The sequence below is a fragment of the Neodiprion fabricii genome, chromosome 5 (genome assembly GCF_021155785.1).
Source record: "Neodiprion fabricii isolate iyNeoFabr1 chromosome 5, iyNeoFabr1.1, whole genome shotgun sequence".
Lineage (NCBI taxonomy): Eukaryota > Metazoa > Arthropoda > Insecta > Hymenoptera > Diprionidae > Neodiprion > Neodiprion fabricii.
In genome coordinates, this window is record NC_060243.1 from 23,634,432 (window position 1) to 23,661,878 (window position 27,447).

At 42.9% G+C, this 27,447-nt stretch overlaps 1 protein-coding gene and 2 long non-coding RNA genes across 3 annotated transcripts in view; 1 reads left to right on the forward strand and 2 right to left on the reverse strand.

Annotated features, from left to right (window-relative positions):
- Window positions 1-24,966, reverse strand: part of LOC124183831 — a 214,304-nt gene extending 189,338 nt beyond the window's left edge. Inside the window, exon 1 of the mRNA XM_046572897.1 lies at window positions 22,007-24,966. Within this exon, the coding sequence (XP_046428853.1) occupies window positions 22,007-23,093 (1,087 nt within the window). The 5' untranslated portion in view covers window positions 23,094-24,966. The remainder of the gene's footprint in view (window positions 1-22,006) is intronic.
- LOC124183841 lies at window positions 4,163-12,495 on the reverse strand. Its single transcript, XR_006871066.1, has 3 exons — window positions 12,485-12,495; window positions 7,671-7,674; window positions 4,163-4,293 (listed from the first exon to the last, which is right to left on the reverse strand). It is a non-coding gene; the product is annotated as an uncharacterized LOC124183841 (long non-coding RNA).
- LOC124183842 lies at window positions 4,173-23,505 on the forward strand. The gene is made up of 3 exons (XR_006871067.1): window positions 4,173-4,301; window positions 10,192-10,203; window positions 23,495-23,505. It is a non-coding gene; the product is annotated as an uncharacterized LOC124183842 (long non-coding RNA).
- Window positions 24,967-27,447: the final 2,481 nt, after the last annotated feature.

Below are 27,447 nucleotides of genomic sequence, written 5' to 3' on the forward strand. Positions count from 1 at the left end.
ATTTTACTGGTTTTCACCGCAACTCTTTGCGTTTGTTCCTTTATTTCGTTCCTTTTTCATCAATTTCTAATCCCAGCAATGGTTTAATTCAGTCGCTGATCCGTGTCCGCGCTTGTTTTCTCACCGCTTCGACAATACTCGGCGTTGTACCTGAACACGTTCCGCCTTTTTGCGGCGTATCCCGGATGCCTAGCATATTAATTCGCGGTGGCGTTTTAAACGGGCGATAACAATAGCCTGGTGGTAATAATTGGTTTCAGTATAAAATGACTCTGCGATTATCGCGCGACGTCGACACGTACGTATGCATACGTGTACGTGCAACGGTATTAATCACACGTACATACATAACGTAATGCATCACCAAGCGGGGTTGATTTTGGCACGGCAGACAGTCTGGTCACGGATAATTATTCGCGGGAATGAGGTCGCTGATGCGGAAATGTTCAGGGTGAGATGGTGGATGAAAAAGATACAGCCACCGTGTATATAGCTAACGGGGCCGGCTATATCTGAATTATAATCGAGTTTCGAACGATTACTTCAATTACACTGTCGACAAGATACCCGCTGTGAACCAGAGCGGAGAAAATTCAGCACAAGTGAATCGAACCCAACCATGATCGATGGTGCAATCTACGTGAACAGTATCGATCACCGTCAAGTGGTCCGGATCATCCACCGGATAATGTTACATCATTGACATTTCAATGATGACATTTTCAAATGATGTGCATGCTACGAAGAGCAGAGTATTCAAACTTTGTCTTTTACACAATGAAGTCTGATCGTCGATCGTTTTGTGTAACTAGGTTAATGTGTTTTCATTTTTCCGAACACTCTAATAGACAATCTAATTTTGACTTCGTATTATTTTTTTTTTCTCCATACCTCCAGCTTTTATTCGTGATACGGTACAAATGCACGATGAATCGTTGGTGAGAATTTTCGTTTTCACAAGTGTTGCGAATGATCGGTATAGTCCGAAAAGTGAGAAAACTGAATCGGTCTCTGACCACTTGAAAAGTCCCATTTATACAAGTAGAATCGTTTATACCTGCTAGTGCAGTACTCGCTGTTAAAAAAGTATACACATAACACGTGCTGTGAGTTTCGTTCAGATTTCTCAGCAGTTCTAGATAACGAAATTGGAAATCGCTCCGCATTCCATTGCCTTAACCTGACCTGTATTACGTCCCGCTTATTATTGCAATGACATGGTAATGTCCAGAAAAAGAAAAATTCTTTATTCGCCGACAAGACGCAATATGTGCTAAAAACAAACACGTCCGCACTGCATCTACGTTTCAACCGCTGTGTAAAGAACAGATTGCCTTGTCACTTTTCGCGCAATTATTAATGCACCCTGAAACGTTTTGAAGCTAATTTCTCTCGCGTAAGCATCGATAGGTTAATTATTGAGGTAAATGGTACGTGAAAAAATTAGTTTCCAGATAATTATTATGATTAAAGCTGAATCGGATGTTACCTAACTGGAAAGATGAGAGTTTTCACGTCGTGGTGTTGCCTTTTTTTCCTAATCGTTAGCACTTAAGGATGATGTAACAATTCAAATTCGATTATAACGATTCTATCAAAGGTGAGAATAAATTGCTCTACGTGTTTTTCGTAAACAATATACAATATATTCCGAGGATTTGGAGCTTAATTGCAGACACTCAAACCTAATACCGTGAGAGATCATTGGCCGGTAATTGATAGAATCGCCCTAGGGTGAGAAAATCAACTAAACGAACGTCGAACCATCTCGTATAAATCAGTCGATCTTGGAAATATACTCGACAGTCAATTTCCTCTTCAAAATCAATTACCTTAAAATAATGACGGATATTTTCCCAATATTTCTGTGGTAACGTAAGATACAGAACGAATTGCATGAAATAAGTGAACATAAAAATTTGAATTAAAAAAAAAGAATGAAAAAAATAAATAAATAAATAAATAAAAATCGAAACCAACTACGCCGGAAAGGAATTAACCGAGACCAACGTCACGCAGAGACGATAACCTGGGCACGCATGATGAGTATGAGTACCTGTGACCGTCTGAAAAGAGTGTGACGTAGAGGCGAGTAGCATAATCGGGAACGCCACGCCGGGTTGTTAGGTAGGGTGTATAAGCTTCCGAGGACTAATTATAACAGGAGCATCCGCGTTTAACCGCGGCATTACCGTTAACGCCGTCTGTCTGCAGTGGCTGCGGCGCGTCGCGGCGACGCTGTTATTGCATTTAATTAAGAAATTATAAAACGAATTCAAAGTCGAGCCTTGAGCGACGACCTGGCGCTATTATAAGCCTAGTGAGCTCAAGAGAACGAGCCTGGAGCCTCCCGGAACACGAACCTCGACAACTTCACATCTCCGGAACGAGGTAATGGATGTTTGAGATGCACTGACTCTACCCAGTTGGTGTGGGTGTATACTCATCCAGTTTTACTTAGGGGAGCGCGCGGGGCAAATAGCGTCATCTGTCGGGAGTTATCAAAACTTCGCGAGAAGAATAGGACTTTGAGACCTTTTCACCTTGGCTTGACGCTTGAAGACCGATCAGTTTTGGATTCGATCTGTTTTTGGCACGTTGCAGTTATATGCTGGCAATTTCAACGTCTTTATAACTGGAACATAATAAATAAGGATATCCAAATATTTGTACCAGTCAAGTTTGATTCTAGACATATTTTGTCATAGACTCCGAAGCAACGACGGCACGTGTCTTTTGTGGTATTTTTATAAATGAGCTCACGATTATCACTAAATTCTTTAGCCGTTTTTGGGATCGGTTTATCAGAGTGATCTTGTCATTATCCCTAACAAATATGGCGAAGGCAGAGTCTATTTGGTTCACAAAAATGACATTCGATTCAAGAAGGAACTGGTCAGAGCAACAATTTGTGTTATCCAAAATCGATACCACATCCATTTCATTTAATACAACACATATTCCGCCAGATTTGGTAAATTGATTGAATACGAGTATTTTTTTACGTGCGAACAGCAATCAGTTAGTTCCGAGATCATATAACTATTGAATAAAATGAATCGGCAGCTTCGTACCGTGAGAAATAATCATTATCGAGTCTGAACGATCAAAGTCACATGCGCCAGTTGTCAATTGAGCTTGAGTAAAGGCGTTAAGAGAGGGGGGGAGGGGGGGGGGGATGAAACAGATATAAACATCGAGGCGTTGTTGCCCGAAGCAGGATGAAGAAGCAGAAGTGCATACGAGGTCGTAAATAACAGCCCTAACCTTTATATTTTAGTAATACAATTAGCGTCTTACAGGCACGTATATCCTGGAGGACCGTTGATTCGAAGGCGTGGATCCTCGTTCTCGGTGAAATAAATGCCTCATACTACGGAACAAGATCGTCGGTATCGGGGGAATTGAGTCGTTAGCGCCGACGAAAGTGGCGTAGACTTGATGGAACAGCTGCAGCGTGAACCATAGATGCATAAACACCGGCGTTGCGGATGCAGGTACGTACCCACCTAAGGATGGAGGAGTATTACCCACCAGAGTCTCTTTTTCGTAGCTTCGTACGTAACTTCCCCGCTACTTAAATTTTAACGACACCTACACGCCTGTACGGATATTCAATCCCGCACTGCAAGTGTACCGAAAGGGTGAAAACGGGCTTGGCGCCGCGTCTTTCGATGCATGCCGTCGATAATTGGAGGAGCGGAATTATCAGCGATGAGTGCGAGTTGCCAGCTGCAGACTTCGGAGATAATTCACTCTGCGGCTTCGCGTACACTTGGCTGCATCGATCCCGGGTTCTGATTTTGTGACAGCTAATTTTGATCATGTTGAAGTTAGTAACTCTGTCGTAACGAAACATTGCGGAACATTGACTTCGAGTCACTATTTTCTCAATGTTATAATTATTTTTAAGGAACTAAGATTTCGAAATATGAGTGTGTTTTGTTTTATTACGGTTTACCGAATTTCAGACGGTTTCAAAATCGCGAAATAACTGTTTTTCTTTACCATGAATCGTTACGACAACGTTACTAACTTCGGTATGATTAATTTCTTGATAAGTTGGCAATACGCTAGTGTTAAAGCTAGCAGCCAGAATTAGCAGCCAAACGTTCTAATCTTCAGTCGAATAAGGTAGTCAAGTCCGAAAATCACAATTTTGTGAAATATCTTGAAACCTCAATGCTTTTATAGAATTATGAGAATATCTCTGAACTGCATTTTTCCATTTCCAAAACGTTCAACACGTTTGACTGCTAACTCTAGCTGCCAGCTTCAGCTTCATTGGCAATACTGATTCAGTCCGCAGCGCCACCACCGGCCGGCTACTGAACTGGATGAATCGACGGCGGGAAGTAAGAGGACAAGGCGTAGACCACGCAGCCTAGATATAAGGAGAACTAACGAGAATATTAAGAGAGAGTTAGTAGTACCGATTTTCGTCACTCGCTGCGTTCTTTGGCTGTTCGAAAGTATGTGAACGAACAAACTTTCATGGCGTCATTTGATCCAACCACATTATAACTGGTTATAATATTGCAGACTCGCGTATTCAACTATTCGTTGATACTTATCGCTGCGTGTACCAAACAATTGCAGGACAAATCGATTTTCTTTTTTAAACTAAACTTTGTATGACAGCCACTTCGTTTCAACTACATAATTATAATATTTGAACGACCGAACATCAAATGCGCTAGGTGTGGATGAACCTTGTACCAAGTAACTCTCATCCAAAAGCTGACACAACTTTGTTTTCCTCAGTGTCTACTTTGCATTCTGTAAACTGTAAGCCCGTTTCGCGGCCAGCCGGCCGGCGGTGGCGCTGCGGGATGAATCGGTATTGCCAACATAACCAACCCGGCGATTAAATTAACCGGCATAGAATTCCTGCAGCCAAGTGTACTGCGGCTTTACTGCCAGCCACTCGACGAAACGCCGCGCGCACCTTCATAGATTAGGCGTGTAGAATCGTTTGACGTATCAAATGAGCTCCAAATTGTTAGTTATATAGTCCGTTCGATCGTTCGGTGATCAATAAACCATTAGGAATTTAAACTTTTCATCTATCGACCTTATCGCGAAATCCTCGCTATTGCGAGCCTTGTCTTTTAGCAATCGCTGGAAAGAGTAAATGGTAATTTGCTTAAATCCTAATCCGTGATTTGGAGAAAGAAAATAAAAGTAATTCTGAACGGGAGAAAACTTGATTCGATTATCAGATTTACACATTTTCGAAAGTTTGAAAATATCTTATTTCCCTTGATCTGAGCATGGAAAAAGGTTTTACACGTTGTTAAAGAAACGATTGAGAATACCGAAATCGCGTTTCCAATTTCGAATAACACAGAGCTTTATATCGTATTCAAACTGTGGGATGAAATATGCTGCAAAAATTGATTGGAAAATTGAAAGGACGCGTAAAAATGCAAGAAAAAAACAATCACAGTCTACCCTGTGGTTTATTTTCCTTTTGTCGTCTTCATATATTTCTACTCTCCGCGTGATTTGGGCTATAAAAATATATGCTATAAAATAATTATGCCATAAGTTCACGGCCGAAATCGGATTATTATTAGTCAATCGGAACAGAGATCATATAGCTGTACAATTATGTGTACAGATTCTAATGGATCTATTGACGGTCACTATTTATTCCGCGAGTGAATGCTAATTGGAACTTGCAAGGAAATCGATGACTGAATCGAGAGCCGTGGCAGACAAGCCGAGCTCCAATTACCTCCGAGCAATTAAGTGGTTATATGTATCAACATGCAGGATGCACGGTTATGTGAAGAGTTGCAAATTTCTTCACCATCCGCGATATTCAACACCGGACGATAAAAAAAAGCACAGCTAAAATCACACCGACGCGACAGCTATATATCACTGTAATACGAATGACGATAAATTAACACGGTTATTAAATCCATACGCTTGGAAAATTAATGCTGCGCGACTAGTTACGTTTCATTTTGTTGCTATCCACGTATTCAAGGAATTTGTTTACGTTGGACTCGGAATTTTTTTCGTTTATCAAGATTTTCTATATCAATTTACAGGTTTTCTCAATGTTAAATTTAAATAAGGCGTCAAGCGATTTTCTGACTTGTAAATCTTGAATGTGTGTCGTTTCGACATTTTTTAAAACATTTTAGCATTCATGCGCGAGTACCAAATGGATGTATAAATATTTCAGCAGGTTGTCGAGTCATTTGAACAATCTTTGGATCAACATGTTTTTGCCGACGATCTGTCAAATATAGTCAAACGATTGCGTAACGTCCCTTTGAACGTACAATTTGGTGCCCGCAAGGATAATGGAACTAGATACTATATTTAGTCAAGATTCTGGGTCAGTCCTATTCTCTGAAATCAAATTAATCATGTAGCAGCTCCGAGATAATAAAATCAAAGAAACCCACGTAACGCGATAGTATGAGGAACGATTTGAATATTCAAATAATAAATCGTCGTAAAATTTCCATCACTCAGGATTAATAAATGAAACCATTGAATAACAGTACTTGTGAATAATAGGAACCCTCGAATTATTGATTCACAAATATTACTTTTGTTTTTTTTTACTGTCATAACAATCCTGCCTGCAAATTTGGCCTCTGTGTTACATCAACGGATGGAAACGACTTTTATTTGAATCCGCGTTTGCATTCCACCTCTTTCACAACCTGATCCCAATTCGGTCGGTGAACGTGACGCCAAATATAAACTGAACCGCAAAACCGGTTGTACATTTTTTAAATCACAGTTTATCAAACTCGTATATATATATATATTACAGATTACCAAATATCGATACCGTGAAATAGAATTTTTATGCAAGAATATTCATCACGAGCTCGAAACGTCTGATAAAGTCGTACCTGAGAACATTCCGCGCGTGAAAGAATGCCTCGGATAAAAATTTTTTCATCCCATGTATCAGTATCGAAATACACACAAGGATGAAGTTAGCAACACGACAGTAAGCCTGCATGCTTGGGAAAAATCTTTGCGTAACACATTCAAGATTTTCTGAAATTTAGTGAACAGTTATAAACAAAATATACTCGCTCATTTCTAAAAATCAACTCTTTGAAAATCATTCAGAAAATGGACAAATAACGATCTTTTTATACTCTTACGTGACGTTCCGTTACATTAACGTTACCAACTTCAGCCTCGTAAATACACATTGATTGCTTTTTAGAAACCCTTTAAACTTCTTCCAAGTCGCTGGTAATCAATTTGTGTATCCGTGATGAGGCAGAGATCGTTCATATGAATACAAGATTGTAGGTAGCCGGAAATCTGCGTAACATAATCGCATGCGCGTTAAAGATTTAGTGTTTTAGTTTCAAACGTCTCTAGACACGCAAATTATACACACACACTCGCATATATATATGTATATATATATATACGCCGACAGTAATTTATTAACGGTAGTGTAAATTGTGAACCAACCGGTTTTCTTTCAACCGTTTGGCAATCGACAGCAGCAACGGCGCACATCCTTGCAGCACCGGTAGTTCCGCGGATTCCATTCAAGATTGGCACTAACTTCTGCGCTCCGCCAGGCTCATATCCATACATGTCACATACGTATCGGACATGACAACAAGGCAATTAAATATAAATCCGTATAATAACCAAGTCGATATATCTACACGGCTCAATGACACGATTATAGAGGCTTATAATTCGCGGCAAATTATTTTTTTATTCACACTCTAGCGTCAAATTAGCATCGTAGAAAAAGTGGCAAAGTGGCACGGTGATCGCAAAAAGATAAATAAACAAAGAAGAAGGAACGGAATTAAGACTTTATTTTCATAAATCATTTTGTATCAATAAACTGCGTGAGTCCAATGACCAATTATCCGTGGTTTGTTTTTATTTATTTATTAATTTATTTATTTATTTTTGCTGACATTGAAGAAAATGACTAAAAAATGACAGTTCGAGCGCCGGAAAGGTGTTTCGTTTATAGTTTGAGGCGATCACGATTCATCGATCGTATTCTCACGATCGATCCGTCGGAGAAACGGCTACCAGATCTGAGATAAGAGAGTGTAAAAATAAACGATAAAGTACATTGAATTGTTCTCAGGCCTAATAGCCGGATGATGAATTTGATCCAGCATCTTACACGGATGCAGTTGACCCCCCGCTCACGGATGGATATGGCAGATCCTCGCTGACAATCGATGGGGAAATCGATGAGTCAAGCGTGTCCAACGACGTGGATACGCTTGACTCTTATACAGAAACGTAATCGAACATATCGAGTCATATTGTTGAAGATCAAGGCCGGGATCCAGTCGAGAGGGCAGGAAAAAGATTCGAAATGAAATCACGTTTTCATTCAAGAGACAATTTTGTTCCAGCCTTCGGGAATTTCAATTCTTTTACTTCGGTGTGTTACAATTCTTGTCAAAATACTCTTGCCGTATTGTTATTACTTTTCTTCTTTCACATAGTTTTGGAAGCCACACGTACGTTTCATTACGAAAAATCTGCATTGAAATTCTCGAAGTCAGATTTCGTTGTTTCTCTGTTATCGTTTTCTTTTTTTCAAGCTTATATAACTGTAAAAGATTAATACGATAAATTCAATCCAATTGGTATTGCCGAATCTCGTGATGTGATCAAAATCTTAAGAATTGCCACAAATTTGAGGGAAAAATAATCGATTAATCGGTTCTCGTTTTTTACTCTCACAAACGACGCAATAGAATATCAATTCATATGATTAAATTATTAATTATTATCATTGTCTTACTTACTAAGTACCTATTTGATGTAATAAGCGAATGTTAATCGAATATTTTCACTCGACATTGATAAATATTTTGAGTGAAACGATAAATTATCAAAAAAAAAAAACTTTTTTGTAACTAAGACTACGTAACGAAATTTCCGAAATTTTGGTTTCAAACGAAGCGTTTCAAAAAAATACGAAACAATCGATTCATCGATTAATTTTTACCGATTCAACCCAGTCGTGTTCGATTATGATTTTTTTTGACCCGATCAATCGATGCATCGATCATCTTTAACTCAATGCTCGGTGCTATTATTAAATAAAAATCTTACCCAAAGATACAATTCGCAAATAAATTTCAACCAATTTTCACGTAGCCGAATCGCATTTTACCAATTATTGAATACCATCCACATTCTCACAATCGATCGTAAAATATCTCATCACGTATCGCACCGACACATCAACGAGTTAATCGCGTCATTGTTTAGGAATAATCTTACTTCTTATCACAAGTCAACCGCAAAAAATATGACAAGACAATGGTTTATTTTCAATATTCACGTTATATTCGCCTCTGTGAAAAATACCGTCAACAACGCGCTAATAATTCCACTTGTTTTTCATTGTTTCGAATATCCGGGAGCATTTCATCTCTCTCTTTCAGCGTGTCGTGTATCAGGCACGTATTACATTCTGCGCCGAACGTGGGCCACACATAACGCCGGATGTGCGAGCCATAATTATACCAGAGATTGATTTCGGAGCTTCCGATTCCCAGAAATTGAAAACTCCTCTTCCTCTCTTCGATAGGCGTGGATCTGCATCTATCAGCTTCCGGTACAAATAATTGTTACTCGGAATTTCGCGTGGGTTTTCTAGGTTGTCTCTGATTTTTCAATCGCACGGATAAGAACTCGCCTCGTAGACGAGAAACTATTTTATTGCTGTTATACTTCGTTGCAACTGTTGCTGCAAAACCGCAGCAACCTCAACTCTGTAAAAGGTTTTCTCAAACGACGAAGACGAGGCAGACGGTTCGCAGTCACGTTTTGCCATCTAGCTTTCCCCGTGAATTCAATCCCTCCGAAGTTTCCAGACTTCCCGAAAAGTTCTCTACAAGATGCCGCGTCGGTTGGTATAAAGTACACAATATAATATTCTCCGCAAATAAATCAACAACACCTAAACACTGAGAAAAATTTCATTCGTAACTGAATTGAACTTTGAGCGTATTTTAAGTTGGTTGAACATTTTTTTTTTTTTTTCTTTTTTCACATAAATTTTATCTCACCCCCGATTATTATATTCAGTTAATCTGCTGATTTTCTACGCTGCGGAAACTAGAGACGAGAATAGAACATACATCTCGCATTCTTTCGTGCAAGTATATAACGTACGACGTTTTGTACACGTGTTGGAAGCTTTGAGCGGATGTGGGAACTCATCTTTCCGTCCATTTGCTCTTCGCTACGTCGCCATACGAGTGTCCGTTAATGCTGCGTACTGAGTTCGAGGAAAATAAGTGATCCCAATTTCCGAGTACTAATTATTCATAAAATAGCCACCGAGTTTATTTTATAATAGTTGGCGACACGTATTTTTATTAATTTTTTTTCTTGGCTGTTGATTATCCGGATAAAAAATTTCATGGTTTGAATCAGATTTCTCGACTCGGAGTTCGCAGGAATAACGTATTGGTCGGTCGTAAAACTTGAGCCATTAAATTTCACCGCAACATCGTATACGAAATAATATATTATAGCCTAATGGTAAGCAGAAAATATTCCATGGTTTATAGGTTTGTGAATGTCTATATGCAGAGGTCATATCACCATACCGAACACTCAAAATATTTACTGCACGTTCGTTATAAACACTTATGATGTTTCAAGTTTTTTTTAATTATTTTCTTTTTTTTAACGACAGGAATGGTTGAAAGAAATGGTGTCGTTCATTATTTCGACAAGTTTTTTTTTCTGATTTCATCCGTGCAGCACATGTTATAGCTTTCGACTAAAATAACGCCAATTTCGGAATTTAAAAATAATATTATCCGGACAAAGTTACTGTGTTATGAGAAATTGATGATCTGATAATGGTGTAAGAAATGATTTTGCAAAACTCGAATTGGAGACGAGAAGAGAAAATTGAAACCAAACTCGTTTATCTCATAGATCCTTTGCAATCTTGAAAAACAAATGGAATAACAAAAAACCACATTTACGGTTATCTTGAACAATTACCACAAGTCCGTGATCACTGTTTCCGCTATGAATAACAAAATTAAGAATAGTATGTAGGGAAAATGTGGTAGATTGTACACGCCTAGGTGAGAGCAATGCAATGACAATTTTGTAAAACCCTACAACTTCCAAATGGTACTTTATAGAACTGAATCGTCAAAGCGTTTAATAAAAACAAGAGCGAAATCCACCCGATTTTCACCGACAAACGTAACGCGTTAGTAATGTAAATCCATCCCGAATAGGATGCGACGATCGATAAATTGGTTTATTTTTCAATATTATAATTACCGCGACGAAATCGAAGAACGTTATCGAGGATTTCTTCAGGCGGTGTTGTGGGTCAGTAAACGGGATGCGTTGAATGGAGTGAATAAAGCTATTATGCGCTAACAACACGCCTCGGGGAACAAAGAGGCGACTTGTTAAACGAAAAGTATGGGAGTAATAAAGCGAGAGAGTCAGAGGTGGAAGACTTGCAGCAGCCAAGTACCGGGAGAGACGCTGAAGACTAGCAGCGTACAAATTAAAGATAAAAGCAGATTTCTGAGAATCGCCGTAACTTCTAAGGATCCCGACACCGCGTTATCCGAATACGAAGCGTTTTCGGCGGTGCTTCACGAATCGCCGTATCATCTTCCCACTTTGCGCTCTGATCATCCATGCATGTACTCCGTGTAAGGTGTAGGCGCTTTCTATTCGTCTTAAACACTCTAATGCTCGTATGTACTCCATGTCAGTTCGACACCGTAGTCAAAGTGATCATCGGGCACTACCAACACGGGTGTCAATTCAACATTAAATTATTCCTGAATCCCTCCGACGGTACACGAGCCGAGTCCCAATACCGTTCTTCACACCAAGACGTCTTGGAATTACAAGAAACGAGGTACGCGTAAGACATTTTGCGATAACGTCGATCCTTTTTTGGTAAGTGCAACGCAAAATTAGTTTCTGAGGTTTACTCTACTTTCTTAGTTAAACAGGGTTTTAACGTCAATTTATCGTTGCACAAGCATTAAATTTTCGCAACAGTTGCAAGAAAATATAGCAACAGTGATCGTAATTGGAAAGAACAGTAACGGATACCAGACTTTCCGGTATCAGTTACAAAACTAATTTTCATTTTGTACCCAGAACTATATTTTTCGATTGTGGTAAAAGATGAAAATAGTTAAGGACTGAGCGGTAACCGGAACTAAACATTTCTCTCGTGTACATACCAGATTACAGTATTTTCTCTCATGGAAGATATAATTTCAGCGGTGCTTGGATTTTAATACTTGTCACTACACTCATAACTTGTTCGCACCTCTTCTTGTTTTTCACTAAATTTCCGAAATGAAGGGAATCCTCGCCACTCTTTTATTATACAGAACAACTGTGAACTGCTATTTCTCGTTAAAGACCATATGCCTTGTCCTAATTACAGAAACTGACGAATACAGTTCCTCCCACGACGTGTTGCTACTTCCGCTGTGAAATAAATAAACTTGAACTCGCTTTGAGACTAGTCATCGAGATCTATAACTGACAAAACCCATCGTCGGTATATCTAACAAGAGCTTTGTGGGTCCCCGTATGGACTTCCCAAAGGAAATGAATTGTTTTCGAACTCCACCACAGGGGCTTTTTATCTTTCTAACTCTCCATTAAACGGCATGCGATAATCCAAGAACGGTAAAGGCGAGAAGAAAAATGAAGCAACTTTTCCTCAACAGTATTGCAACAGAATAGAATTGCGAAACAAGTACGTTCCTAGTATCGTCGCGCAGTATCATGTATCGCACATTATTGCACCGAGTTACAGCAGCATTTTTACATGTTAGGGTTTTAGCTGCGAACAAATTATTTGTATTCCAAAATTATGACGACGTCTTCTTTGTCCATGGCGAGTGAACGGAGCTCCATTGTCATTCCAGCATCCATGTAGCGATGTAAGTCATAAGTAGTCGCGATAGCTGGTGAGTTACAACGACTGTCCGTTGATGGTTTGACCGCAATTAGCGCCGGTGAGGAAACTTATTTTCAATTTGCAAGTGGTCATCCAGCCAAAGCTTTCATGTATTCGCGATAACGCGAATTCACGCAAATGGATGTAAATCTTGTTGACATCGACAATTCCACTCCGCTCACGGCTATCCAGCTCCTCAAAACCGCAACGATAATATTCTCCTCCAAGATTAAATCTGAGATGCGTGTTATACACTGTCCAAGCTGAAAAGGTTTTCCCAATCAGATCCATTGACACTGATGCATATAAGTGTTCTCCCTTCTTCCTTGCGTGTTACTTTTCTTGGTTCCCGTTGGCGGTAGTGTGAGGAAAATTTGTTAATGCGGCGCGCAGTGTAGAAATATTTTGAACCTGGAGGTATTTTACTCGGAGAAGCTAAGGGGAGCTTCTCCGCCGTCCTTACTCCACCTCATCCCTTAACACCCGACCAAGTTCTCCGGGCTACTCCTCTCGCCCCGGTTCCTGAGTTGCGGTGGCGTGTTCAGGGGTGTTAATTGGGTGGGGTGTATCGCATAGCTTGGACCGGCGCGGCGCGCTCGCACGGCAATACGGGGGACCGGTTATGGTGAGGAAGAGGAAGAGGAAGAGGCGGAGGAGAAAACGAGGAGTAACTTACTCGGCGGCACTGGATGGGCAAACGATCAATAAGCGATTCACGCTTCCCGAAATACCATCTCCAACGGCAGTTCCATTCCCTTACTTGCCACTTTGCCGCATTTATATACCCGGTGGTCCTACTTGACGTATTATAATTGTGCTTAGCGAAACGCGGATTTGCGAACTTCATTCCCTGCATCGTCGAAGCAATTTAGAAAACTCTCTTGCCGATGGTTGGTCAGTAATCATCGTTGTTACTGTTGTTTATCTTTTTCATTTGCGATTTGTAAATTCATTTTTAATAATATTTTTTAGGCTTTACTTAGACCTGTTATACGTGACAACAACAAATGCGTCTTCTATCCTCTTTGCATTCAAGTAATTAACGTTGGACTGAAATAAAATAATTGCTTCTAACAAGTAAATGGCGCGTTTACTTCATTTCCATGGTTTGTTTCATTCGATTAAACATTTGATGGATACGCATTAGATGTATTGAAATTTAATAAACTTGACTTGAAAATCAATGCGGCGTACAATTGATACAATTTTTCATTACCGACAGCAAGAAAATATTTGCTAAAGAGTACTTAAATAATTGAGGCGTTTAAAATCTCCGAAATATTTACTTCATCTGAATAAAAATTCTTCAATTTGGGTAAATTTTTTCGAAACAAAGGATTATTTCGGAGATTTGAAAGGCGTGAAACTATTTGAATACTCCTTAGCCAATATTCACTTGTGGTCGGAAAAGAAGAACCGAATCAAACAACCCTTGCATTCATCTTATGGTTAGTAAGCTTATTAAATTTTAGTACGTCCTGTTTGAATCCAACAAATAATTAATGGAATGAAGAAAATTAAGGATTTCATTGATAAATGGTATTTACTTGTAAAACGTAACTTTCTTCCAGTCTATAATTGCCATTCATCACAATTCCCAGTGAATCAATTTCAGAATACGAGATGACGATATAACTCTTACACCGTAAGATCGTATTTTTTGTTTTTCACGTCTTTCTTACATCGCGCGGTGAACATTGCTAATCAATGCTGAACAATTTATACAACAACTATTCTACGAAACATGGATAATCAAAATTACAGTTGCAGTTGCATGACGAACATGAGTTACCACCATCAAAAACAAGGAATGGTCACGAATGTCAAGCTGAACAACCATGGGATAAATTCACCAGAAAATTACCAACATAAAATCGCATCGGACGAGCATCATAATTTGCGACGACGATGGGTACGTCAGAAAGTTGATTCCGTGCACGATGACTTAGCCGAGTATACAATGCAATTTACAAGCTAAGCAACATTCGTCTACGATTCTGGTAATCCACGTGCAACAAAGCTGAGCTGTACGCTTGTCTACATGACTGTAGTAACAAGTACGCTATTAAGTGTCTGACATCGGTCAGTGCTACCTTATACCTTGCACTCCACTCCCATCCAGCTCCGCGGTCCAGAGCGAATGAGAGCCGGGGTCACTCCTGTCCAACATGTTGAATGATAGCGAGGCGCGTCGTCCCGGGCACATGCACATTATCGTAAAACATTGGTACGGTGTTGTGTGATGTGGAGTCGGCACCTCGAGCCCACGAACGCATCGGAGCGCATACCGGGCTGAAAGGCGCGAGGCGTTATACCTACGGCTCAAAGTGTAGGAAGGCGTAGAGTTGCGTTGCAGGTGATAACCTTTTGATTATCTCACATTCCGTTCCATGCAGTCCGCGAACGCGTACAAGTATCAACCCAGGACGTCGGCCCTCGTTCGAGTCGTCTTGCCGCAACGGACTCGCGTGTGCGACGCGTTAACACGCGATCCTTGATATCCTGTTTGATACGATTGATGCGCCAACGTTTTCGCGAGGCTCAAATCATACGCAGTTTGAGATCAGCACTGGTGTTGATTTCTTCCATTCCTATTCGCAAGCTCTTCAAGTATATTCCACTCTAAAACATTCTTTCACACATGTTATTTTTATCCAGCGGTACGAGAATTTATACAAACGAGACACTTGGGTTGTACCATAAATGTGGATCAGATTAATCGTTTGGATATTTTTAAGCAGAGATTTTCTGGGATGACCAGACACGAGATCGCGGAAAGTTTTGGTTAGAAAAAAAAAAAAATAAAGAGCGTACCAGGTATTAATTTTCCATTACGAGTTTCGATTAGACACGACTGATGTTTGAGTTTTTCAATTCTTTTTTATTATCATTATTACACGTCGTGAGCGTAACAAACGTATACACGGTGTACAATATATCACTGCACATGTACCAATTGAACAACACCGGTGCGTAAATATCCAAGTAGATTGTATATTACCTGCCAGGTGAAAATGTACACGGATAAATCACCACCGTACGTTTATACCGTTATATTCGTACGTTATACCTATAAGTTACACACGGTAATACCTCTCGACTGCCTTAACACATGTTGCACTTAACTCCGAAGGTGAATCACCAGCAGAGACATTCACGCCCACGATTGTACACCGATTCGCCACGACCCGCACCCAAAAACTGTAACCCCTCCGTGACTGTTTCCATAATCGATTAGCCATCGGATACACCTGCTCAATGTTCCAAAAAATCCGATTGGAAAACAAGTATTCGAAGAAAATGATACACTGAGAGAAATTTTTACTTCCGGTTACCGCTCAGTCCTTAAATATTTTCAGTTTTTACCTTAATCCAAAAATATAGTTCTAGATAGAAAATGAAAATTAGTTTTCTAGCTGTTACCGGAAAGTCTGGTATCCGTTACTATTCTTTCTCATTGCGATCACTGTGCTATATTTTCGTGTAACTGTTGCGAAAATTTAATGTTTGTGCAACGATAAATTGACGTTAAAGCCTTGTTTAACCGAAAAAGCAGAGTAAACTTCACAAACTGACTTTGCGTTGCAATTACCAAAAAAGGATCGACGATAGCGCAAAATGGTTGAACGTACCTCGTTTTTCGTAATTCCAACGATATTCGAACAGTTTTTTTTAACGATACCTGTTTTACTCAATTTTTCTAGTTACTGTAACAAATGAAATTTTTCTCAATGTACGAATCCAACGAAATTCCCTCGGTATATAACATAGTTACACAAAAATTTGCTACGATTATTACGTTTCTCCGTTATACAGACGTATTGTATAATATACGTGTATTGTATACAGCTGGGCGGGGGCTATAATCTTACCCTGCGGGGTGCGGCCGGGGACGGCCAACGACTCGTTAGGAAGTTTCCTTCGTTTCGGATATGAGCGGTTTCCCTCGACGCCTTCCCGGGAAGGCTTTGCCTGGTTACATAACCTATAGCGCACCCGCCTAAGAAGTTTACCAATTATGCAAATGTATATTAAAGCAATCTGTGCACCGTTGGAGAAGGTATGCGAACCTGCGAGCCTAGTTTCCCGTTCCTCGGGCAACTAGGTATTTCTATTATGTACATGTATATACGGTATGGAATGAGAGCCCGTATTCCTGTTCGGACTTCATTATTCTAACGAGCATGATTGAGTCACCCTCCGTCGACGAATCAATTATGCTGATACATTTCCAGTCCTGCGATATAATTTTTCGCTCCTCATCTCTCGGCTACGCCATAGCGACAGAGCCAATTATCGGGCTTACGCGAAAGATGCCAGGCGATTGGATGTTCGGTGAAATCCGGGTACTTGATCCTGAAGTGCCCCATTAAATAGTCGATTTAGTCCGAATCAATCGATTCCTGTACCGACGCTCGGCGATCTGTTAACGAGCAATAAACCGAACCCACGCGATACGGGAGCCCGACTCGCTAACTGAGAAGTTGGCAAACCGCGTGTAAGCGACTGCAAAGGGTTCGGATGTTCGACGATGACGCTTTACGGGCTTGCGTGTGTGGGAGAAGAATAAGAATAACGAGAAACCAGGCGACGCCGAGCCTGCGGATCGTCCTAATCCCGGCTTGTGTCAGCGAGAAACTTCACGAACGGTATAATAATTCTCTTAACGCTGCCCGCATAAATATTCAAATAATACCGAAATAAAAAAAATGAAAAAATAAAAAATAAATACGGCGGGGGAAAGAGATTGGAAGCGAAGAAGAGGAAGATGAAAGTCCCGAAAGTGGGATAGAGAAACCGAGCCTTGAATAAAATGACGCATTGTTTGCAAGCCGCTTCCCACCCACGTTACTGAATACAATAGAAAGGGTTGAGAAACTCGCTTACTTACTGCCGTTGATGGCCGTTGCTGCCAGGATCGTTGAGCCTTGGGGAAGAACCAATCCTACATCAATTTTGTCACTCGGGTACCGGCGCGTTGTCCGCAAAATGTTAAAATTCCCAGATACCAGTCGCTGCATATAAGACGGTACTTACGCCGTCGTCAAAAGATCGTTCGGTACCGGATGCGTGTGATGGATGAGTCGTTGAGTCGATGTTGTGTAAGGATTTTGTAAATTAGTTTTTTTTACGCTGTTACTCCGAGACCGCTCGACGCTTAATAACAGCAATCGACACTCTAACGATGATCGTGGAACGGCAATTACCGGTACATCCATCCGAACGCGGTCAGAAAAACTATACGCGAAGCTCTGTTTGCAGAATACAGTGTCCGGGGTATGGAGCCGATTAGTTAAATGGAACGCTGATTGCCGGCGTAGAGAGATGCAGAAATATAGAGGTCGTCGCCAACGGGTGAAGCGGCGTACCTACACGAGCGTGGTTCGATGGTAAATATCGGTTTCAACGGTGCCACTTCATTGTTGTTCTAAAAGGCCATCTGGTCCTGTGCAGCGGGACCAACCATAACTAATAAATTATTAATATATGGTAACGCGACACAGCTCCAGGTATCGTACCAAATGCCCGGGCAGAATGCAGGACGTTGTTTATTCATCTCCTGCAGCACCGAGGACGATGCTCATTCTCCTCGAGCGCTCTTCACCATTGACTTCTATACACACACTGCAGGTGTCAACAGTGGGAAACCTGCCGCTGCAGAGCGGAGCATAACTTGGTTCAATGGCGTAACGATGAAGTGGGTACGCGATGCGTTATGAAAACGATTTTCGTCACCGTCGCAATCGTTGTGCTACGTCTAGAATCACAGATGCATATCCGAGCGTCACCCATTGTAGGTACACTTGGGAACAACGAATCTGAGACGGCTAATTTTTTACACCAGACAGTTATGTTGGCAACACAGAGAAACCTACAGCGCCACAGTCGGCCGAACGCGAAACAAACTAACTAAGGTTAAATTCGACGGTCATGGGTTATGTTACGTTTATCGAGATTGAGTTTGTTTCGCACTCGGCCGACTCTGGCGCTGCAGGTTTCTCTGTGTTGCCAACATAACTGTTTGGTGTAAAAAATTAGCCATCTCAGTTTCATTATCCCCAAGTGTAACCTAAGTGATAGGACAACGATCCCCAACGTATGATCGTGTACGTCTCTTCCGCGGATAAAAGAAGAGGAGGTAGATAATGGGAATACGATTTCGGCATTCGCCGGAAGATGATTAATTTGGCTTATCAAAAATGTGCCAAGTGTGCGAAACGAAGAGATTGCCAGCCGAAAATCTAACGGTTTTAATGAATGAAGAGGCAATTTGCAGTTTGGTTGGTGGTAGGTCGATGGATGCCGTGCGGTCGGAAAAACGAACTAACTCGGCAGAGGGAATGCGGAGGATGGGCTGCTGGGGGGTGTTAAGAGGCAGTTTGCACCCCCTCCACTCCCGCAGCGCGTAGTTTATGAACCTGTGGCTTCTTCCACCAAGCAGCCGCCAAGCCAGCGACCCGCACCCCTCTTCTCGCTGTTCTTTATATACAAGGTTCCCCGTGTTCCGCTACTCCATTTTAAACGGTATATATAATACCTAATGGATGCACGGTAAAGCGGATGCGAAAATTGCGCCGTTGCGTTGAGATGAATTTCCAATAGCTGTATTCCATCAGCATAAAGAAAATTCATCTCGTCCAGCATGCTGCGTGATCGGGGGATAGTCAAGGACGCGCTTCCGGTTAGGCATCTCACAACCAAGGCCGTATTCAATGGTAACACATGTGGGACCGTTTCAGAGCGATTCAAATATCGAGCTAATCGACGTTGGAACCAGAAGAAGATAAGGTGCCCTCAGGCGTCTTTGCGGTGGCCGTGCCTCACGCCCGTTCAAGCCTCGAGTTCTGTTGGGGCCCACGTGTGGTGCGGCATCTTTCTTGCGGGGCCCGTCCGTGATGCATTACGAGCCTTCGAAGGGACGGGAGCGGGCGAAACTTGACCTGAAATGGGGAAATCCTCCCGCCCAGTCAAAATACCTTATAGCTCGACACATGGCGCACGCATAGAAGAGGTTGGCAGGCCCACGCGGTCTGGGGCCTGCAGCATGGGATGTTCTAACGGAGGAGAAACGTGGCAGACAGAACGGAGCCCATTATGTTGAACATCGCATTGGTATATGGGTTTAAGGCGGTGGCGTTGCTGCGTCTATTAAAAAGCCTCTTTGAGAGTCTCCCGTTCTAAATACGGCCTGCGATATGTGCTCAGGAGTCGAAACAAATGACAATGAGTGCCGTCTTCGAAAGCTCTTAACTCTAACGAGACTTCTTCGGCCGATCTACGTTGGATAATCAAATCAACGCTCGTATTGCCATGGAACTTTACAACCGACATAAAACGCGGGCAAATCTGTCGATGACTAGCACCGGCTACACGGTCAGAATAAGAATTAATCACGCGGCGAGGAACCGCCGAAGGAGGAGGTTGAGGGTCGCGCAATACCTTATTTGGATCACAATTTGGTCGAGTGCCTCCTCGTCACCTGAATCCGATACTTCAGCTCCAGATACCGATAGAGAGGGGGAGGGGGGGAAATCTGGAGGGTCGGAATTAGGGTTTGAAGGAATTCAGATATTTTTTTTTTTTATGTCTCGAACCACTGGGTTTAATTGGGTACTTCTCTGGATTTGTAGGTTTAACGGAGACTTCAGCATTCGTTGAATGATATTGTTTTTCTACCGCCGTAAATGAGATAACGACACAATTTCTTTTTTCTCTCCACGTCAAGGTTGGACGGTTTCAAGCTTGAAATCTCTTTCGAAACGAATATAACATTATGCCGGGAATTCGAATGGTAGTTGAATCAAATTATAGAACAATGTCGTTCCGGGAACAAAAAGAAAAAAAAACGTGCGGTATATAATCATCGAAGTTAGATGTAACTGTTTTCCTTATGATTATTCCAATGACAAACGCCTATCATCGTGACATGCATGAATCTGGAGAAATAATTTCAGACCACAAGGACTTGAGACATTGGAAAAACTCACAACCAGTTAGAATTTCTTTTCGAACTGGTATAAATACCCAGAAGAACCAGTTGGGATTTTTACGATCCTAAGGTATAAGTTACAAGCACTCGATGACACGGATATCGTTGCTGTCGATCGTCACTGGCGCTGTTGCTTCTCCGACATTTGATTTTCGAATAATATTAGTCATCTCGCTACGATCAGCACCGCGTGGATGGCATATGATCGGTGGTCTGTGTGACGGTTGGCTACTGTTCCGTGTTAGATACATACGAATGTACGCCAATGATACGACGAATACAGATCTGATCGGATCATTGATTCAAATTATTCCAACGCTGATTAGTGACGGTTGGTGATATAACTACGTGCGACCACGACACGGGACTGAGATGGTCGTTGACTAATGTATTGTTAGCGACAAGAGAGTCCGGGTACGTATATACGTAGGATATGCATACACTTAGCGCGGTGTTATATACCTGGAACTCCGAATTGAGCACAACGCAGATATGTTGATATATTCGTGAATGAGATCTGCTGTTAACGCGTGTCAAATCCTTGGACTCACAGACACACGCTGGCAAGGAAGCGTGTAGGCGACGTACATCGACACGGAATTTACGCCCAAACAATCGCCGATGGCGTTTATTTTCCCTCCAGTTATGTACGCAAATATGCCTTTGAACAACATCAGGAACTTTCGTGATCGCAGCTTCAAACTTTGAGTCTGAAATGATACCATGTTCTCCGGAATATTTCAACTGTCGTATATAACCATTACGGTATCGTTACTGAAACCGTAAATAGATCAATTGCCAAAGCTTATCGCAAGTTTAAACCATCGCGTAAACAGTGAGACGGTGATCAATGTGATACATGCATGTAGGAGATGCAAAGGACATGTCATGACCTACTACCAGGCAACACTCGGATGTTGCTGGTAGAATTTAGATACCACGTATATCGAATTCTAAAGTCTCTTATACGTGTTCGCCATGTATTGCTGCTGCTGCTATGAAATTCTGTTCGAAGACTTGTAAAATCTAATATTTACAAAAATACTGACCTTTGACGGGCGGTCTGACAGGTTTCCCAGGCAGTACGGGTGTCGTGACTTCAGCAGGATGTCGTCCGTTGTGGAGATAAGCCTGATTGGCGTTATGATGAGCAGCCATGATGTGATGATGTTCGATATGCGGTGGTTCTCGGAATGGATTCGGCGGTGTCCTCGAGTAGAAAGACCTTCCGCTGAGGACAGACGAGCTCGGCGATGTCGGAGGACTCCTGGTCCTCGGTGTCGTGGTTAAATTAAGCGGAGCATCGTCCTCCTCCTCAGCGGCGAGATGATTCAACCCTCCACCGTGACCACCCCCATCCTGATACCCAGGACCCTGTTGATTATGGGACAACCTTACCGCCGACGCGTCGATTCCCGCGTTATTAACCAGCTTCGGGGAGGCGATACTCGCACAAGATGAGGGCGACCTAAGCGGCGGTGCTGGGCTCGGCGTGCACGGTGGCGAGGTCAAACAGCCTGGCATCGAGGCCGGCGAATGTGGCGGAAGAGGAGAGTAAAGGGCGAGAGGCGCCCGTATCATCGGACTTGTCAGCCTCCGGGGTGTCGGTGCCAGGAGTTTGGTGGTCCCGCCATTGTCGTTGGCGGTGTTGTTGTTCACCACGTTGTTGTTATTGTTGTTATTGTTGTTGTTCAGATGGTGATGGAGGTGGTGCACGCTCAAACCGGAGCTGGCTCGACCCCAGCCCAGGATGTCGCTGATTCTGTGAGGTGTCGGGGCCCGAGGTGGCGCTGCGTAAACGTGCGCGTGCCACGAGTTCACCTGAAGGGCACCGCTGGTGACGCCTCCGCCGGCACCGGCACCGCTGTCAATCGGCGATTTGCACGCGGCGGTGAGGGTGCCGTCGGTTGCCTGCATGTCGAGGGCAGAACCCCCGTGAGCATCGGGGTCGCTAGTCACCGTTGCGACACCGGACTTCGCCTTGGTCTCGTTGTTGTTGTCGCATGGTACTATCGACTCCAAACGGGTCTCCCCGCCACTTCCAACCACCTTTTCATCCTTTTGCTGATGTTGTTGCTGCTGCTGCTGTTGTTGTTGCTGTTGTTGTTGCTGTTGCATGCTATCCGTGTCCGTCATCACGCGGTATGTGTGTCTCTGTCCTTTTACCTTTCGTACCGTGAGAGTACCACCTACCGAATCCAGGGTCCCGAGTTATCATTCGACGAAAATTTATCGTTCACCATCATCGTCGCACCACTTGAAAAACATCCACCTTAGACACCGCACTGTGACTCTTCAGGTTTTCAGAAGACAGACGATTCCTCTTGATATCAGCACGATTTCAGTTCCTCCTCTTTTTATGTTTCGTAAAGCAAAGTTCTATGCCCTGATTGTCATTAACTGGCGACGATTAGTACTTTAATCTTCTTCATTTTGCACATTATTTCCGACGAAATAACGCTCCGTCACGTCGATCACCGTTATCACATTTACACCGTGCGCGTACATGCAAACGGTACAACGACCGCGGTGACGAGTATTATCCAAACGACCGAGCACAAGCGGCAATTAAAACACTGCGTGATTGTTATCGGGAACGATTAGGTTTTTTTTTCTAACCACAAATTGAGTCACACGAGGAGACTCGAATAATATCCTCAGGGTTATTTGTGTAACGGTATCGATCCAGTTTGTCGCGGTTAAGTGGCGGTCGTACAACGATTCAACGGAATTAAGACGAAGACCGTTTGAGACGCTCAATAAAATCTACTGCCCGTTAATTATTCCTGCACTCGCTGCCAGTTGCGTGGCTCTTTTTTACTCTCTACCTCTTCTTCCTCGTCATCTTTTACGTCTCTTCCTCCGTCTTCTTCTTCTTCTTCTTCTTCTTCTACTCCGTCTTCTTTCTCGACTCCGAAGTCACTCCTCGAGGGTGTCTCACGGCACTAATTGCCCGCGCGTAATTAAATCTCGTTAATTAGCTCAACGTCACTGTGTAGCCAGCCAGCCCTCGGGCCGTTAGCAGTTAGCGGGCCAGCCACTAAGCTTATTGCTCGCGCATTTTGGTGCCTGCGCAGAAGATGTGCGCGGGCTTATGATATGCTGCGGGTCTCGGGACTCGTGGTGTTTTTAATTTTACGTCACGGCGTAATTCCTCTCCGCGCGTTTTAACCTCACCGTACTTCACTTCACTTACGCTCGACTCGTGTGTTTACACACACAGCGTTTAGGTGCGCACGGTTTCTTGTTGTTGTTTCCGATTTTTTATATACCTTCTCTTCTTTACTATTTTTATTAAGTTTATTCATTCATTAATTCTCCTCAAGTTGCGCAATTGTCCAACGCGGCCGTGAATCCTTTCGTATATACTCGAACCGCAGCTCGTACACTTATCTCTCACTGCACTTTCGATTATCCACTGCGTACAACAACAGAGTATAAGTGATAAATGAGAACTGTTTAAATTTTACAACTCAAAATCGGGGATGAAGAACATTCGAATCCATTGAAGCCTTCTTTCCCTTTCACTGTCAAAAATCACTAAAACATATATTCTTTCTTTCTTCTATATATTTAAAAATATTCACTGCAATAACCGAAAAAAAATACCGTTTAACATTCCTAGTTATATCAGGTATGTACAAATAGTGCACAAAATCCGCGTCAACGTACGCATAATAAATGAAAATCAAACTCTGCCGAAATCTGAAATCAAACGAGAAACCGCGAATAGGAAAAAAGCAACGTAACGAAAATCAAGATAAATAAAAATCGGTGAAATCGCTTTAATCAACGTTAACGACCGAAACGTCACAAAGATCGTAGCACCCACGTGTTACGGGGCAAATCACAGGTGACCCAGCGCGCACGCGACTATAACAACACGGTGTGTAGTACCGGGTACAGAGAGAGGAGCGACGAGCACGTGTTCCCCGGGTCCGGGCGGGTTAAAGTGGTGGGAGTAGCTGACTGGTGTATATAACGTGGGGGCGAGACGCGGTACACAGAACGAACGCGTGCGCCGGCTGCCGCCCGATTACTGACTGATTGCCGCAAGATTTAGGGTTGCCGCTCACGTGGTGGGGATGGACCGCGGCGAAGGGGCGGGGATGGCGGGCGGCGGGGAGGTGGGGGCGGCGAGAGGGGGGGGGGGAGATCGCGACTCGCTCTGCGCGGCACGGCTTCGTCGCCTCGAGCGGCGGGAGGACAGAGAGGATGGGGCGAAGGGAGGGGGGAGCTGACCGAGGAGTTAACTGTCGGCGCGCGCGCCCCCCTCCGGCGACCTCGATCCTCTCCTCTCGCTCCTCACGGTTCTTCTCTTCCACCACCTCCACCTCCTCCACCTACATCTCCACCACCGCCCATTTCATCGTCGCGCTATTCGCGCGGAGGGATTGATGCACGGTGCTGCAAGTGGGAGGAAGCATCGGGAAGAGTAGGAGGAGGAGGCGTTTGAAAGGAAAATTTATTCGGAGGCGGCTGGGTAATGTTTTCACGATTTATTTGTTATTATTCGCCAGCATTGCCGCGATGTGGCTGAATGCCTTCTCTCACGTTTTCGCATCGCCTTGAATGGAGGATAAAACCTAGCTTCTAACGCCCCGTTCTCGGTAACTCCTTATTAATACGTCGATGTGAACCGAGTCCAGTGTTTACTCGGTTAAAAGGTGACTTCCTTCGCTGTAGGCGGTACTGCCAAATGGCAATATTACGCGTACTAATTAGCGTACGGCTGGTAGAATACCAGCGAATTTTCTCCGTCGCCGGATGTAACGATTCAAACTAACGACAGCTCTCCTTCCTCTACCTCTACGTCCTTCTCTGCAATCGTACTCACTGCAACACATAGTTCGCAACAAAGGTAACACGCTTCGGGTTTGCATGAAATTTGTTTAGGCACCATTGGCACGATGTCCGACAAGCGAATCTCTTTTCCGGTCACCTCCAACCACGGCGCATCCGTAAAATCGCGACACCTAGATCGATGATCGCAGTTTAGCGGGGGCACACAGGTCAGTTCGTCGTCTCGCGGATGCGTGCGGGTGCGTGCATCATTTCATCGGTCGGCAGGGGCGGAGACTGGCTCGAAAGTGGGGCCATCGTATCGGTAGTGGGGGAAACGGCTGCCGCGCTCAGCCGGCAAGTAGGTACGAACGAACTGATTTCGGGATGCTGGAGCGCGATCCGCGGGTGGCGGGGAGGGCTGGCAATTAGCGGACAAAACAGCGATCTTCCATACTGATTATTGATAGGGCCTGCCGCCCGACTCGTGGAAACGAGCTTTTGCTCCTCTCCTCCCCCTCCCCTTTCCTCTATCTCACACTCTTTCTCGCTCTATTTCTCTCTCTTTCTCTCTCTCGCTTTGCGCGCACTTTCGCCATCGCCCGAATCACTTCGTAATAATTCCCGCTCCCCTCCGACTTCCCGACACCAAACAGAACCGCTCGTGCGGCGCGCGCGCCTGTAAATCAGACCGACGATTCGTAGAAGTTAATTTCGGGTTCTTCGACGGCCTGACAATGAACCCTTAAACTGTATAGAGCGCAATTTAGCTCTCGCCAATTAGGGAGGAGGAAACGTTCGATCGGAGGTAAAGGGCTGACTGCCTAGTGCCCTTCTTGACGCTGTTTACGCTATCTCTGCAATAGCGAATCCGGCACCGGTGTCCGGTAATTACCCGTTTTCTTTAGTTCTGTACTTCATAAATATTGTGCTACAGTTGATGCGTTTCCTTCAAAATATTAGCATGAAATTTTATTTTCTTGCAACTCCTTTGTTTCGATGATACCTGAGTTTCGCTGTCATTTACGATTTCAGAGAGAGTATCTACTTTCGGAAAATTCATCTTATCTTGTACATGGAAAATTCAAAACTTTCAGAGACTATTTGAAATCAATAACATTTTTTAGCACTGATACACTTTCTAAAACGCTGGAGATAAGAAATTTGATATTTAAAAAAGGATTCTTCTTGAATTATCTTTGAATATTTTGTAAAAAATTATTTCACACATACGAAGTGAAAATTTTTTATGCCATCCGTAGGAAAATCCTACTAATATTATACTCAAGATTGAATCTAGAGATCCTCAGTTAACACGTGAAAATGAAAGCTTACAACTTAACGCAAGCACTCGAGTAACTTAAGTCTTCCAAAAATAACCGTTAGTAAAAAACAGCTTTTGTCAAATGTTCAGAAGTTCGGATTTTGCAAAAATTATCAATTCAGTATTAAATTGTTCATAAAGACCCAAAAAATATCAACTATCCATTTTTTTCCCCAGGTGAAATGCTCCGCAAGCGAGGTTATGGTTACAAGTAAGCGGTAAGCGTGCAATTGGATATCACAAACCTCGTGTACGCGCTGCAGCTGATCGTGAGCATCGTGGTGATTCCTAGAAGAGATTGCTTCCACGCTATAATGCAGATATGATTGCAAACACGTACTGCAGGTGGGCGAAGTACAACCGGAGGCCTCTTTTCCGCGCCGG